The following is a 17,034-nucleotide window of genomic DNA, read 5'->3' as shown; positions in this document are numbered from 1 at the left end:
GACTATACTCAAGTAATATTTTTTAAATGTAAAGAAAAATGTAATGCTAAATAACCGCTAAGACTGAGCTTCTTACTTTTGTTTAAAATATAAAATATAGAATACAGAACTATATATATATATATATATATACACACACACACACACACACACACACACACAATATGTTAGAATTCTACAGATTTAAAAAATTGATTGTGCACATTGACACTATACCTCAGTCATACAACTGCATGACTGTCCAGTTAAAGACCAGTTGTATCTGTTCAGATGTTGTTCCTGAAGCCCTGGATAGTCCCCCTGTCATAGAGGCCATTACTGGAAGAACCATTTCTTTGAGCTGGACCAGACCAAGAAACCTGGATTCCTCTATTGGTTTGTTGTGATATAATCTTTATATCATTATATCAGAAACAGTACACTAGCAATTTAGTATTTAATCATGTGTAATTTGATTACTTCCACACAGATCCTAGTTCCCTTATGTATGCTATCCAACAGCAGACTTTGGGTTCTATCCAGTGGACCTTTGTTGCTTCTAGCCTGAGAGAGACATCATACACCATATTTTCCCTTTCCAAAGGAGTCCGTTACTCTTTCAGAGTCCTGACATCCACTGGCAAAGCTTTCAGCAAGCCTTCTCCCTCCACTGATCTAGTACAGCTCATTGACAAAGGCAAGTAAATATTGCATTTTAATTTCTCATTATCCCATAATGCCCTCTGCTTTTAACCAATCACCCTTATTGAGCAGTGGGCAGCCATAACAGGCTAACAGGAGCAGTATGTCAGGGACGGTACTTTGCTCAGTGGCACTCAGTGAATCGAGATTTGAACCTTAACTGCCACCACTGGTCCCTAATCTCATTGTTCATGGTTGTTCTTACATGGCACACTCTGCTTTCTGCAGGCAAGTATCTATTTGCAGCTCCAGTCATCCTTGACAAGCCAGACATGGTTTATGTGGTGGAGAACCAGCCAGTCAGCATTAACATCACTCTCAACCATGTCAATGCCACAATCAAATGGAAAAAGTGAGTTCTTTGGTGTTCCATCCATCAGTCATTCATCCATTCTCCATCAGGCCATAGTTCTAATTACATGTCCTTATCCAAACCACCTTACAATTAGTAGTTACAGGGACACTCTTGCTCAAGTGTCTTGCTCAGGAACATGATAGTAGTGGTCGTCTGGTTTATAGGCGAGCGTGTTTCCTGCATTTTTTCTTACCTACGTAAGCAGCATAGCAGGTTATGACAGGGCTGGCCCATAGCATAGACAATATAGGCAAATGCTAAGCAAGAAAAAAATAGTATTTCTTAAAACTAGTTTGTATTAACGCGTCTTAATATGAAAAGAACAAGACTTGAACAAGAAAATTTGTTTTTACAACTCGACTTTTTTTTTTTAGTAGAAAAAAGTAGAACGATAGAATGGTTTTCCAAAAACTAGAGTAACAGAGTATAAATGAGTCAAATCACAGGCCTGAATGTATCCTGCTTGTTAAATTACCCTACTTTATGCATCACCGATAGAGATGTTTTGCATGTTTTATGCTCAGGAGGGGCCTGCTGCTGGTGAGTAAGCCTGGTGTGTGTGAGATGAGCATGCCCGATGATGATCAGCACATGCTGAGACTCAATCGAGTCAAGAACAGTGATGTTGGCCAGCTTTCCTGCACTGCCAGCAACCAGTTTGGCAGCGACCACTGCACAATTCAACTCACACTGGCAGGTGATACATTAATGTTTTGTAGTTATTAGATTTACAATAATACAATTTATAAACTTATAATTTATAAATCTTATACAATATAATGTAACCAATTGGCATACTTTATTGTTTATACAGTGCACCCAAAAAATTATTTTACCACATTTTGTTATGTTACAGCCTTATTCCAAAATGGCTTACATTCCAATTTTTATTTTTTATTTATAAATTCTTTTTTGCAGCACCTCTCAAGCTACATCAGGTTGGATGAGAAGTGTTTTTGCAGATCACTTTAGATCTCTCCAGAGATGTTCAATTGTATTAAAGTCTGGTTTCTGACTGGTCAACTCAAGGACATTCACACAGTTGTCCTGAAGCCACTCCTTTAATTTCTTGGCTGTGTACTTAGGGTCATTGTACTGTTGAAAGAACCAGTGCCTGGTTTCCTTCAAACAAGATGCCTGGCATTCACACCAAAGAGTTCAATCTTTGTCTCATCAGACCAGAGAATTTCTCATGGTCTGAGAGTCCTTCAGATGCCTTTTGGCAAACTCCAGGTGGGCTGCAATGTGCCTACTAAGGAGTGGCTTCCGTCTGGCAATTCTACCATTCAGGCCTGATTGGTGGATTGCAGCAGAGATCGTTCTCCTCTGTCCACAAAGGACCTCTCCAGCTCTGACAGAGTGACCATTGGGTTTTTGGTCGCCTCCCTCACTAAAGCCCTTTTTCCTTGATTGTTCAGTTTAGGAAGAGTCTCTTTAGGAATAGTCCTGGTGGTTTTGAACTTCTTCTACTAATGAATGGAGGCCTCATTGCTTACTGCTTGGGACCAGTAAGCAGCAGAACATTTCTGTAACCTTCCCCAGATATGTGGCTCAAAATAATCCTGTCTTGGAGGTCTACAGACAATTGCTTTGACTTCATGCTTGGTTTGTACTTTTGGTTTTGGGACCTTATATAGACAGATGTGTGCCTTTCAAAGCCATGTCCTATCAGGATGATCAAGGGTAACAGGATGATATCATTTTGAGCTTCATGGCAAAGGCTGTGAATATATCGAAAAAAAAATAGCCAAAAATGCAGGTAAACATTGTCGTTATGGGGTGTTTTGTGTGGAATTCTGAGAAAAAATAATTATTCATTTTGAAATAAGGCTATAACATTAAAACATGTGGAAAAAGTGATGCACTGTGAATACTTTCTGGATACGACATAGGCGGTTGATTCTCTTACTACTATTAACTTACAATATGTCAATTGATATGGGTTGTTACAGCACCCCCTACCTTTGAGACCATCATGGAGGATTTGGATGTATGTGTGGGTGAAACGCTCAGGTTTGCTGTTGTTGTTGATGGAAAACCAGACCCTGACATCCTGTGGTACAAAGTGAGTTTCTTTTAGAGGTCTACACTAAGTATCTGAAGACAAAGGAAATTTATTAATTTGTTAAATTGGGGTTTGCAGGACAACACACAACTGTCAGAAAGCAACCACTTCATGTTTGTCTATGATGACAGAGAGTGTTCTTTGGTCATCCTTAATGCTTGGCCTGAGGACTCTGGGGTCTATACTTGCACAGTGAAGAACCTAGCTGGAGCTGTTTCTTGCAAGGCGGAACTAACTGTTCACACAGGTAAACAAAAACAACATGTAGACATAGTGGACGTTAAAACCCATAATCATCCTGGTGTTTGTCCATTTATTATTAGATTCAATGAATAACATAAAATTAGAAAGTTAAAAAAACTCAATCATCTCCACATTTTACAGTCAAACATATAATAGAAGAGCCTATCGAGGGTGAGGAGAGCATTCTTAGAAAGATGAGGCGGCTAACTGATTACTATGACATCCACAAAGAGATTGGAAGGTGAGAAGAGTGAGTAGTAACAGCAGATTTCTGATTGCTTCATCCTGATCATTAAATTGCTCTCTAAATACTGGTAGAGTTTGCAAATAGCCTTGGACAAAATTTATGAGTATTTGTATACATTTTATATACATATTTCTTATTGCTGCAGAGGTGCTTTCTCCTATGTCAAGCGTGTGACTATGAAATCAGCAAAGAAGGACTACGCTGCCAAGTTTATTTCAGCCCGGGGAAAGAAGAAGGCTTCTGCCCTGAGGGAGATGACTTTGCTCTCAGACCTGGACCATGAGCGGATCCTTTACTTCCATGATGCTTTTGAGAAGAAGAACATGGTTGTTATAATAACTGAACTGTATCCTGATTTTCTCACCACTCTGTCTGCATAGTATTTGTCTGTTATGTCAGGCATTTGTAGCTATCATTGAGTTGCTACTGGATAATGCTATGCTGAAAGTTATTGAATTTTATGAACTCACTAGCCAGTTCTGCACATACTGTAGGGGTGTTTAAATGTTGTTCTTAACCCTGAGAAGGTGCTATGAAGACATCCTTGAGCGATTCACAAAAAAGTCGAACATTATGGAATCTGAGGTTTGTATTTTTTATTGAAACTACACTTTAAACCAGTGGTGGAATGTAACAAAGTATTTGTACTTCATTATTGTACTTAAGTACATTTTTTACGTATCTGTACTTTACTTTTTATTTTACTCCATTACATTTTGCGGCAATTATCTGTACTTTCTACTCCACTACATTTCTACAGTTTATGCCGTTATTTTATGAACACAATTTCCTCAAAATCTTGCATGAAAAAAAAATTAGCCTATTGCGTTCTGGCCAATCAGGCTTTATTAGCTCCAATGATGGCAGAGCGCGCGTCAGTTAGCAGCACAAGCTGGTAGACCGGCTTGATTTCAAGAAGACGAGACATTCAACATGGACCCAGAGCCTTGCGATTTCTTTGCATCCCATGCCTGTCTCAACATAAAGAATTGTTGCCATTTAAAAACTCCCCTTCAAATTTGAAAAAACATATAGAGGTAAGCTACGCTATGGTATGCTATGCTTTTGGGTATGTTATGACATGTTATGATACTATTATCTAGCGAAATGTATGTTGACATACAGAAATAGTATAAAAATCACACCAGTGTAGTTTCATTATTTTTTTAACACGGTGGTAGGATAAAACTGGTTTATTAGCTCAGAGAAGATAGCTTAATGTCTTTGATAGCATAATGTCCAGCTCAGTGTTGTGCCAGTTCACAGCTCAAAAAATGAACTAGTTCACGTTCTTCGTTTTTTTTTTTTGGACTCGAAGCACCAGCCATGCTAGCCTGTAATCAGCAAGGTTTAAAACGTGAGCGGCGTTCAGTCACTCACTTTTCCGTTCATAATTTGTAAACTGATTCGTTCAGTTCAGCGTTCATACACAACACTGGTCCAGCTTGGCTGGAAGTGGTGCATTCCGCCTGTTTCACAATCAGTAGTCATCGCTGACTAAAGATGTGATCACAATAGACCAACACTCCTGTATTTCCTGGGTTTCTCACATATTTCAGGACCCCCTCCAATTTGTTTTTGTATTCACTTAAATGCAATGTCTCGTAATTATAAAGTTTATATACATAGTTTAACACAGTAAATAGGCCTAATAATATACTTGATTGTGCTAGTTACTTTGTTACCACTGGTGTTTGGTTACTGTTGTGTTTCCCTTTTACTGCTCTTAACAGAAGTGTTGAATAGTTTTGCAAGTACATAAATGATTTAAAGATATATCATGTCCTGATTGGTTTATCTTAATGGTATATTAGTGGGTAATACCTAGTAGTATTAAGTGGGTAATACCTAGTAGTAGGAAGTAATACTTGTCATACACATAATTCTAAGGTACACACAGTATTGCAGAGTGCATACACAATAAGCACACCAAACTTTCCAATACACATATACTGTATAATTGCTTGTAATTATTATGAGCAATGACATCAGTACAGGCATAAGTCAGTATATGTACTATGCTTTTACAAAATGGCACACCCCAGATGTTGAGACAAACCATTGTGTGAATACTTTTACTTAAAAAAATACTTTAAAGTAAATTTAAAAGTAAGTACGTAGGACTTTTACTTAAGTAAGATTGTTGATGTAGCACTTCTACTTTTACTTGAGTACATATTTTGCAGGTTACTTGTACTTTTACTTAAGTACTAAGCTTCAGCCACTGCTTTAAAGCATAATTAGCTCTCTGTATCAAGTCAATAAAAGTAGTGCTTTATTGCCATCTTAGTCTTATACTTTAAAGTCTAAGACTCTAAAATATATTAGAGTAGGATAGTATATAGCCTGATGAGAACCAATCATATTTTTGATTAGACTTGTTTCTTTCACAGGTTCGCAACTGTATAAGACAGATTTTGGAAGGACTTGTTTACCTTCACCAAAATGACATCATACATCTGGACATAAAGGTGAATTAACACATCATTCATATATTAGTTTAATATGTTTATTTTCAGTGCATGCTTTTATTTATTCTGAAATACATTTGACTTTTTTTGCAGCCAGAGAACATCCTTATGGTCGATCAAAATAATGACCAGATACGAATATGTGACTTTGGCAGTGCTATAAAGTTGTGTACCAATGAAATGCAGTACTACAAATACGGCACTCCTGAATTTGTTGCTCCAGAGATAGTAAACCAAACACCTGTTTCCAAGGCAACTGATATTTGGTAAAATGTCTAGTTTATTATTATTCTTTTTATTGTTAAAACTGATGTTTTAAAAGCAATAATGGGATCTCACTCTCCATTTCTAAAGCCATGCATTTCATTTTAACAGGCCTGTTGGAGTCATAACCTATTTGTGGTGAGTTTATTTTTGCCACAGATTTATGTACCATTATCTTAACACATTCTGGCAAGCAATATTTGACATGAAGTTATTGCCTAACATGATGAATGTCACAGACATTATTTTGGGCTTTATTACAGTCTGACTGGTGTGTCTCCATTTGCTGCTGAGAATGACCGTGCATCACTGTTAAATATCAGAAACTACAATGTGGCTTTTGAGGAGAGAATGTTTGCTGATTTATGCAGGGAAGCCAAAGGATTTGTCATTAAGCTCTTAGTAGCTGACAGACTGTAAGTATTTTTGTGATTTGAAGGGTACCTCAGCAAAAAATCAAGACATTTACATTACATTCATTAATTCACAGGAGACCTGAGGCAGCTGAGTGCCTTCGTCATCCCTGGTTTAAGGTATACATGCACTGGTCAAAAAATTAAAGGAACGCTTTTTAATCACAGTATGGTATCAAGTCGGTTCAACTTCTGGAGTAAACTTCTTGTCGCAGGGGGGGTTGTTTGTCAGTCAATGAGATTAACATTTACATTTAAATTTCTAGTATTTATCAGATGGTCTTATCCAGAGTGACTGGAAGTAGGCTACTAGCCTACCCACTAGGCTACTGCAGTCTAACAACAAGTCCACTGAAGGGGCAGCAATGAGACAACCCCCAAGGGACTTGTTTTCAGGGTGGCGGCCTCAGACATTTTTCCCTCCATCTTTTTTTGAGTGCTTTTGAATAGTCTTCAATTCAGCCAGAGTGTGTATAGCGTGAGGCTACACTAGTAACTGAAGCTATGCCAGGAGGTTACAAATAAGTATGTGCCTATGCCAGAAGGTTCCAGGAGAAAGGCAGTTACTCTGAGAGCTGGACAGTAAAACAACAACAGTATCTGGTGCGTTGTGCGAGGAGGAACAGGATGAGTGATGCCAGACACCTACAAAGTGATTCCAGCAAGCCACTGGTGTGAATGTCTGTGAATGGATGCAGACTAGGTGAAACTGAGGCAAGCGGCTGGCGATTTTATTTCAAATCCACAATTGTCCTTTCCCGCTTCATCTCATGTTTGTAGTGTGTGCAAAAAAAGCAGAGCTTTTAAAAAGCTTTTTTTTTTTTGCAAGAGCTCACAGGGTCATGGCTGTATGAAAGTCCCGCTGACTGTAATTTATTTAAATGCACCACACTGCATAACAGTCAGCTTGGGTCAGGCTCAGGCCAGGTTGGGCATAACTTTATGGAGATTACAGCTCTAATGTAGACTCTATTTTGCCTGCAGTGTAAAACAAGGAGAATAAGGAACCGACATTATCTCCTACAAGCATGTGGGGCTGCAATGACTCCAGGTCCATGAATCTGAAGTGCAAAGATAGGAGAAACTTGTGGAGGGTGGATGACCACAGCTTAGAGTTAAATTGGGTACCTTTGTTAACACAGTCGTGGACCTGGAATCTTTCATTTTACACAGATTTGAGCCAATCTGTCTAGCCTGTCAGATCAGTTTTTCGTTTAAAATCCTTGGTGACTTTGAATTAAGCCCTCTGTAGGAGGGTTGTTTTTATCAAATGATGTGCCATTCCACATTTCCCATTCCATATCAGTATGTCCAGCATTATCTATTTTCCCAATTAAGATCTGATGTGTTCCTTTATTTTTGGTGCAGTGTAAATTAGTGTGTGGCCGTTTTTTTCATGTATTTTTTTTTTTTTTTTACACCATTTAGACCTTGACCAAGGGGAAAAGCATTTCTACAACAATGCAGAAGCAAGTCTTAGCAAGAAGAAGGTGGCAGGTGAGAATTACATGAATTATATATATTTTTGGAAATTTAATTTGGGAAACTTTCCTGCTTAATTTTGCTATTTGTTTTCTTCAGAGGTCACTCATTAGTTATAAATCTAAAATGGTTATGCGATCCATACCTGAACTGTTGGATGACTCTTGTAAACATGTGTCAATTGCTGTGGCCAGACACCTTAAGGAGGGCTTGCCCCCACAGTCCTCCTCCTCAGACACAGATGAGGATATAGATGAACTGCCCTTCATCCCAATGCCCCTCACAGCAGTGTTTTCTGGATCGCGAATGTCCCTGACTGAGATCATTGGTGATGAGAATGTCACAGAAAGTGTTACTTCTAGACAGGGCAACCATCATGTTGAAGAACTGATGGAATGTGAACCTTCAGCCTCATCAAAGCTAAAGGAACATGAGGAGTTGAAAGAACGGGATAACTCCAAGGAATCCCTTCAGATAGGTTCAAATGTGGAGACAAATAAATCACAGGTGAAGTCCAGAAGGCCACTGATGCGCAGAGGAAGCTCTGCTGATAGTGCCCTGCTTTTTCATGTTGCTCATCAAGAAGAACAGGCTTCTGAAGAAGGCAGCAGAATCCTTAAGAAGGCCATGTCCATGGATCTTCCTAGGAGGAGCCCTTCTTCAAATCCTGGCAGGAGTCAGGAAGACTATGCCCTAAAGTTGGAGCTCATGAGGAGGAGACTACTCAGTGGGTGCTCAGCAAACAAGAAATTGACAGGGCTACGTGGTCCCCTTTTGGAGACTTTGGGGGTGGATGATAGATGCCGCACTAGCTCCTTGGATCGCAATTTGAGAAGATCCAGATTAGGTGCCACTGGACTAACACCATCAGAATCATTTGACAGTGGAGATGAGGACTCTCCAAAGATAAAAGCGTTTCACAAAAGTGTTTCCTTTTTCAAAGGCAACCCTGAGTCCATTCCCCTACACAGAAAGTCTGGAGTTCCATTGGAGATACCAAACACCCTAAATAATCAGAATATACAGGAAGTCATTTCAGTGTCTGCATTACCTCAACAGTTGGGCTGTTCCCATGGCACCCATGAAGCACCATTAACTGTGGAAGACTGGCAAGGTAAAAAATTACATTTGCAAACTATTACCCACAGAAAATATGTGGAACCAGAGTCTGTTTCTGAGGTGTCAGAATCAGCATACAGCTCAAATGAAAGTGAGGAGAAACAGGAAAATGAGTCTTCAAGACTTCATTCTACTGACAGGACTTCAGCCTATGCTGATGTAATGCAGATCATGGTGGACTCATACTTGCCACAAAATGGAAAGCAATGTCATACACCAAAAATACCCACTGGACAGACCCACTCATACCCAGAAACTGCTGTTTTGCCTGAACACCCTGCTGTTTTCTCAAAGGTGGCTACTCATCAACCAGTTCTCAGAACTGACATCAAGAACATTGACTCAGAGGATGTCTTTGAAGCTAAATTCAAAAAGCGTGAATCTTCTTTAACTAGGGGCCTGAAGCGGTTAACGCGAGTTAAGTCTGAGGAAAAGACTCCTGTATTGTCACGTAGATCAGGGGAAGAAATCTACAGACCTGGACCCTCTGGGGCTCCAATAGAGTTGGTATCAAGAAAGCTTAATGAAAAGTCCAAATCTGTGCATGATCTCAGGGAAATAGAGACAGAGAAGTCAGCTGCCTCTACAGAAAACGGGGAAGTAGACCAGTCAAAGGAACAAGTAAAGATTGAGTCATCTAACTCTAAACGAAGGGTATCCTGGGCTTTGGGTCGCAGTAAATCTTTGGAAAAAAAGGGATCAGTAGTAGTCCAGATGGATCAAGAGATTGAATTAAGAAATACTGACAGTGGTCACAAGAATGTTAAAAAATCTCCAGTATTGGCCATGCGGCATACGTTTGAGTCAAAGGTAGCTGGCATCTCAGAAAAAATCAGAAGTCTCTCAGAGGACAGACATGAACGAAAGGCATTTAATATAGTTGAGAGCACTGAAAGGCCGAATTGGGAGGAAATTAATACTCACAAGAAGATGACTGAGTCCCCAGTCCTGGCCATGCGTAAGAAGTTTGAGTCCAAGGTGGGCGCTATTTCCTTAAGAAGGCATAGCCAATCAGAGAAGGGAGGGGGGGGAAATGAAGTGAATCCTGAAGGAGGCAAAACACCCCTGCTGTCTCAACATCGTCATTCTCAGTCTAAAGGCACAAGGCTCAAAATGATGGACATTACAGAAAATATATTGTCACTACAGACCACCAAGTTAGAGCCCAAAGAGCTGGAGGATTCCAACAAAATTATTCATAAGTCCTTTTACCAGACAATACCTGAAAGTGGCCGTCGTTCAAGATGGGACAGATGGGGATTGTCAAAGTCTAAGAGAAACAAAACACCTTCACACTCAGATTTTGTGTCCAAAGAGAAAGACTCAGTTGACCCCCAGTATAGCCAACCTCCTTCAGGCAAGTGTCTTCAGATTTTCATTTTTTGGCATTTAAATATGTATCTGTGCATTTACAAATGTTCTCTCCCATGAACAGATTTCCCCCCTGTTTTTCATGTGAACCTAAAAGACCATCTCCTTTTGGAAGGGGACCCAGTCACTTTAAGCTGTTTACCAGCAGCAAATCCAGAGCCAAAGATTTTATGGATGAAAGGTGAAAATGTTAAAGTCTAAAGATAATTTACTTTTTGTAACTATGTTAAACAGGCATGAAAACTAAAATAACCAATCAAATCTGGTTTGTTCAGGTTAGAAAATTATCACTATTTAGTGTCTGAAGTTAATGACAAAATTCAAAATATTATGCCATAATATTATGACATATTATGACATTATGACACGTAGCCTCATCCCAACAGGGATTTAGTGGGCATATTATTTTGCATTTTATATTTACATTTAAGGAGAGCTAATATTATCATCAATATTGGGTAGCAAGATTTACTACTGGACTGGAAACAAATCTCAAAATGTTGTTAATCTCTGGTTTTTGTTTTCTTTCTTTAAACAGTTTTAATGTCTGATTAAAATAATAAATCTCTACGTTTTTTTTTCTTTGTTTTAGATAAGAAGCCTTTAGAGATTGATGACAGGATGAATCTGACATCCAGTGCAGATGGAAGGCAGCTTCTGATAGTTCTGAAAACAACAAAGAAGGATGCTGGACTATATGAATGTGTGGCCAACAACCCCTTGGGTTCAGTTTCTAGCTCCTGCACAATATCTCTGGCCAGTGAGTATGTGTATCAGCTAACGTTTCATTAAGCATATGGAAATATGTCCCTTTACATATTATTTCATTTAGACATTTTAAATGATTTTCAATCCTAGTTAAACAATTAATATATTTTGGGGCATTTTAGCTAAATGTTCCAAAATATTAGAATATTAGCTAGTCGATTTTTCAAATTTCAGATAATTTGGGTAATTTCTAAATTATCTGAATCGTGTCTGCTTTACATTAACAACAGAAAGTATTTGAGGAACCAGGGAATCCACCTGCCTCTTTGCATTTTCCAGGTGTCCCCAAAAGACCTGGAACTCCAGAAGTTCCACAGATATACAACAACTCCATACTGGTGCTATGGAAACCAGTCGATACATCAGCTCCCTGCACTTACTTACTTGAAAGAAACAAAGATGGTTGTTATATGCATTACTCACATCAGTGCAATTTATATTAAATGAAAATAATGCATACCTATTGATATTGTATACTTTGATTGTATACTTTGACTTGTCATATGTTCAGCCATGCAGCCCCAGCATATGGATTCAGTTTGAATTGATCTTTATTATTATATTTTAATTTATCTTGAATTATTATATTTGTCTTAACTTATTATGATCAGATCACATCCTATGAGAATCTTATGTGTAGGCTCATGTTTTGAGCCTTTTTCATGTTTTCCTTTTTTTGAACTTTTCCTTTGCAGGGATTGTATAGCCTAATACAGTATTTCATATCTAGTTGAATGAAATGGCAAAAATGTTTTCCCCCAGGTGAAAGCACTTGGCTAATTGTAGCCAGTGGCATATCAGACTGTTATTACAATGTGACTGACATCCCCTCTGGAACCTTCCAATTCAGAGTGGCTTGTGTCAACAAAGCCGGTCAAGGCCCTTACAGTAACTTATCTGAAAAGGTGTTCTTGAATACATCAGGTAAGACTAAACTATTCTCAGGTATCTTTTGCATGTCTAGTTGGTTGGTGCTTTGACAGGTCTTGGCTGAACTCTTTCACTCTAGTGAGAACAACAAAACACCCAGCCCTGGAGCCTGCAAGATCACCTTCAGGATTTGTATCTGCAGTGGGGGGCAATTCCAGAGATCAGCACAGTAAATGTGTGTCCTCAGACTGCCCTTCTTCTCCTTCAGACACACCTTCAAATGTCTTGTCTCTTCACCCCAAATCCCCAATCACACAAGCTGAAGGACACTCAACAGCCAACAGTAAGCCTGTAGCTTTTACTACAGACAGACAGAGAGAACAACCCAGTGAGGGTCCAGCCACCCTCCCTCTGCCTACTCAGTCACTACCAGCAAAAAATTCTGCCCCACCATTGTCCTTGCCTAAACCAAAGTGTCCAGGGAATGTGGGGTCTCCAATAACCCAGAACCCAGCTGTGCGCTCCTCCCTGCAAGTGGCCAAACCCTCATCACCCAGTGCCCCCATCAAATCTGCCACTGCCATTGATTCTGTCAGGTCCACCCAAGTGGGGTGCACTTCTCTCTCTGCCCCTGTAGTTCTGGTGAGCAGTATCAGCCCCATTGGTGAGGGTGCTGCTTGTAAGACCACTATTCCATCCTCCGAACCTACAGAAACTGTCTTGAGACAAGGTGTCCCCCAGAAACCCTACACCTTCAATGATGAGAAGGCAAGGTGAGTTTTACAGTCTGTGAGATAATTTTGTATTTAACTAATGTGAAAGTTTAACTTAAAACCTGGGTTTTTCGATTTTTTTTGTTTGAGAAGTGTATTCTTTGGCTCTCATCTGGACAGGGGGCGATTTGGTGTGGTCAGGGAGTGTCGTGAGAATGTCACTGGTAAGATGTTCATGGCTAAGATAGTTCCATATGACATTTTGAATAAGCAGGAGATTCTGCAGGAATATGAGATACTGAAGTCACTCCACAACAATCGAATCATGGCCCTGCATGAAGCCTATGTCACCCCCCGTTACTTGGTGCTCATTACAGAGTGCTGTGCAGGCAAGGAGATTCTTTATAGCCTCAGTGACAGGTGCGTCTGCATTGAGCAATAAGACATGAAATATATGCATGGATGAGTGATTTTGTTTACTCATGCATTTTTGTGAGTTAAGACATTTGTTTGGTTCATTTAGGTTCCATTATTCTGAGGACGATGTGGTGAGGTATTTAGTGCAGATCTTGCAGGGTCTACAGTACATACACAATCACCAGATCCTACACTTGGACATCAAGCCAGACAACATCATGGTCACCAACCTCAACATTATCAAGATCATTGACTTTGGCAGTGCCCAAATCTACAGCCCTCTGAGCCTTAAACCTTGCAATCGAGACTTGGGGAGATTAGAATTTTCTGGTACTGATTATGGCACTATTTCTGCAGTATGACATGGTAAATATGCTATGTCTTAAGATTTCCCCTTGTTTCCCATTTTAGCGCCAGAGGTCCTTAGAGGGGATATGGTTGGACCCCCAGCAGATTTGTGGAGTTTTGGAGTTCTTACTTATGTCATGTGAGTCAAATCACAGATATATTTCATTAAATAAATGTATTGCTGTTTTTTTGCCATTTAAGATTTGTTTGATCTTGTGTACAATCTCATCTGATATGAGAGGATGAAAGATGTTTACACTGTTTCTGACTCCACATTTATAAAATTTCAGGCTTAGTGGACGGTTTCCTTTCCAAGAGAAAGATCTGGTACAGGCCGACAACAAAATAGAGGTTGTCAAGTTGGACCCAGCCAAGCTTTACCCCAATGTGTCTCAAAGTGCCTTCACCTTTCTTAAAAAGATTCTCAGTAGTTACCCTTGGTAAGCAATGGTGTCCCATTTTGCATAAAGTAGACATAAAATACCTTAAAATTCATTCTTTGTTTACATGACCATTGTAGGCACTTTTTATGGTGGACATGGTGGTGATGCTGCTTGCAATTTTTTTTTTTGACACAACACAACAGTTCAAGCTATATAGATATTTTAATGATTATGCAATACAGGCCCGACTGTGGTCTCAAAATGTTTCAGTAAACTTGCCAACCCAGTGAAATGTGGCTGTGGTGGACTAGCGGGTAAGGAATCTGAAGTTTCGAATCTTAAACTGCCAAGGTGCCACTGAGGTGCCACTGAGCAAAGTACCAAAACACCAGACTTCAGGGTACACAACTGATGATTTGTTGTGCTGGAGTGCTGGTAATTAAATTATTTTAACACCTAGTCCTAGTAGATATGCAGTGCATGGGGAAAGTATGTACAGTGCATGACTTTTTCCAGAATTTGTGATGTTACAGATTTATTCTAAAATAGATTAAAATTAGAGGTGGGCATAGATTAATTTTCTTAATCTAGATTAATCTCGTCTACTTTAATCTAGATTAAAATGGCTCCTTTGAATTCTGCTGAAGGCATTCAGAATATGTGTGCTACCCAAATAATGACTAAAAGTAAGTCTTTGAGAACGGGTTTCTCAAGCCAGGTGGCGCATTAGACCAGGGGCTCATCTCCTGTTTCCAAAATGCATCATAAACTGCTTGAGAAAGCTGTTCTACTATGATAATTGGTGATGAAAATAAATGATGTTCAATAAGATGTACTTGTGTACCAACTGTTTATTCAGTTAAATAGCTGCATCCATGTTACCACATCACGTTTGATGTTGTAATTTCACAGTTCGAAGACTTGTTCTCGCCCCCTACAGTGCAATTTGGCTAGGTATACATCCACGCTAAAATATCAAGGTGAAAGTCATCATAGTGTAGCGGTTCTTCTTCTGCGTTGTGTAACTTTTTGATTTCTTTTCTTGAACCACAAATTATGACCTGACACCCAAGAGATTTTCTGTGCAAAGTGTATTCTGTACAAAAAGCAAGGTCGCGTCAGAACATTGCGTCACACATCGCGTCTTTCTGCACCTCCCTCTACAATATACAGTATTAAAAGAATATAAAAAAAATATTCACAAAATAACACACATTCAAAATAGTCCTAATATGTACATAAATTAAAATGAAAGAAATAACGTTTTGCACACAAACCCCACGCACCTCACAACTCACGCCATGTGTCCAAGAGAACTAAACCGGATCTCAAAAACAAAATAAAAGTCTTCAGAAAATAAGAAAATAAAAGACACAAGAAATAATAAATATACTTATAAATCTAGTGTAACCATTTAACTCCGGCACAATAGCTTGCGTAGTATAGACCCAGCTCCCAACCCAACTTAGTGAATAGATTAACGGCGATATTTTTTTTAGCGCCCGATAAGAGTCTCACGTTAACGCCGATAACGGCCCACCACTAATTAAATTTTTATTTTATTTTTTTGAAAAAGTGGAAAAAGTCATGTGCTGTGAATTCTTTCCAGAAGCCCTGTACATCTCTTACCTGCACAATAGCCATTTGTTTCTGCCATCACCTTGAACTTGATTAGTAGTGCATTTTTGTTTTGCATCAATGGACAGCTAATGGTTTTTGTTTGTGCCCCTTAGGTCTCGCCCCACAACCAAAGAATGCTTCACTCTAGGCTGGCTTCAGGACTCCTATCTGATGAAATTAAAAAGACAAACCATCACATTTACAACAGCTAGACTCAAAGAGTTCTTGGGGAACTATCATATTCACCGTGCAGAATCTGTCACCAAGCACAAAGTCTTCCTTCGAGCCTATCAGTGTGGCCCACAGCCTCTAGCCTCAACAACATCTGACACACCCACAGCACCCATTAATTAGTTTCTTGCTAAGGCCCTCATGGAGTGGCAGAAATACCCTGGCCCTAGCTGAGTATAGGGAGACTAAGATGGATAAGATCACATACAGTATAGGATAAACATAAATATTGGACTTGTAGGTTAAAGAATTTTGCATCATGGACCATTTCATTAGCTAAATGTACTTTGTAGGAAGTCTTCTTTACTGATTGTAAACTGTGAAGAATGAGTGGTGATCTTGTGCTCATGTGCAATAGTTTATATTAATGAGGAAGCTGTTCCTTTTAAAATGAGCATATGGATGAAATATGTGACCACAAGTATAGAAAGATGTTAATGTAAAAGAAAGTTCAAATTATAACATATTCATATTTAATAGAGTTGTCCTTTTTTTCAGTGGTTTATTAATTAACAACAATGGCTCTCCAATCCTTTCATAAGTATTTTCAACAAATTTTAAGTTTCATGTTTTGGGGTCGAGGGAGGAAGAAGGTGCAGAAGCTTGCCAAAGGAAAACAACAAAGGAAATAGGCGCGGTGGCCAAAAACGGAAACAGAAACATTTACATTACATTTACATTTAAGGCATTTATCAGACGCCCTTATCCAGAGCGACTTACAATCAGTAGTTACAGGGACAGTCCTTGCACAGGGACACAGGGAAGTGTCTTGCTCAGGGACACAATGGAGGTTCATAGGCGAGTGTGCTACCCACTAGGTAAACACAAAGGTATGGTTCAGTGTTCACATGTTGTTCAGCAGCTGCCCCTTCCTTCTTATGGTGCCCTGATTGATCAGACCAGGTTCTGCTCAGCTGTGACCAATCAGGGCTGCTCAACAGGCAAATGTCTCAAATGGCAGTCCAAAGGACCC

General features: G+C 39.4%; 1 protein-coding gene across 7 annotated transcripts in view; it reads left to right on the top strand.

The window, feature by feature from the left end:
- Positions 1-16,538, top strand: part of spega (striated muscle enriched protein kinase a) — a 42,772-nt gene extending 26,234 nt beyond the window's left edge. For all 7 annotated transcript variants that reach the window (XM_028954318.1, XM_028954317.1, XM_028954322.1 and 4 more), the window contains 26 exons: positions 271-375; positions 470-676; positions 910-1,033; positions 1,561-1,733; positions 2,989-3,101; positions 3,180-3,348; positions 3,486-3,585; positions 3,737-3,937; positions 4,119-4,176; positions 5,985-6,062; positions 6,156-6,328; positions 6,438-6,464; positions 6,590-6,742; positions 6,817-6,859; positions 8,168-8,236; positions 8,321-10,697; positions 10,776-10,892; positions 11,304-11,471; positions 11,759-11,881; positions 12,242-12,403; positions 12,489-13,122; positions 13,243-13,482; positions 13,586-13,809; positions 13,891-13,966; positions 14,118-14,267; positions 15,944-16,538. In XM_028954318.1, the coding sequence (XP_028810151.1) occupies positions 271-375; positions 470-676; positions 910-1,033; positions 1,561-1,733; positions 2,989-3,101; positions 3,180-3,348; positions 3,486-3,585; positions 3,737-3,937; positions 4,119-4,176; positions 5,985-6,062; positions 6,156-6,328; positions 6,438-6,464; positions 6,590-6,742; positions 6,817-6,859; positions 8,168-8,236; positions 8,321-10,697; positions 10,776-10,892; positions 11,304-11,471; positions 11,759-11,881; positions 12,242-12,403; positions 12,489-13,122; positions 13,243-13,482; positions 13,586-13,809; positions 13,891-13,966; positions 14,118-14,267; positions 15,944-16,184 (6,305 nt within the window). In that variant the 3' untranslated portion in view covers positions 16,185-16,538. The remainder of the gene's footprint in view (positions 1-270; positions 376-469; positions 677-909; positions 1,034-1,560; positions 1,734-2,988; positions 3,102-3,179; positions 3,349-3,485; positions 3,586-3,736; positions 3,938-4,118; positions 4,177-5,984; positions 6,063-6,155; positions 6,329-6,437; positions 6,465-6,589; positions 6,743-6,816; positions 6,860-8,167; positions 8,237-8,320; positions 10,698-10,775; positions 10,893-11,303; positions 11,472-11,758; positions 11,882-12,241; positions 12,404-12,488; positions 13,123-13,242; positions 13,483-13,585; positions 13,810-13,890; positions 13,967-14,117; positions 14,268-15,943) is intronic.
- Positions 16,539-17,034: the final 496 nt, after the last annotated feature.

This window comes from Denticeps clupeoides, chromosome 15 (genome assembly GCF_900700375.1).
Source record: "Denticeps clupeoides chromosome 15, fDenClu1.1, whole genome shotgun sequence".
NCBI classification, from domain to species: domain Eukaryota; kingdom Metazoa; phylum Chordata; class Actinopteri; order Clupeiformes; family Denticipitidae; genus Denticeps; species Denticeps clupeoides.
Note: the sequence above shows the minus strand (reverse complement) of the source record. Positions and strands in the feature narration are given on the sequence as shown.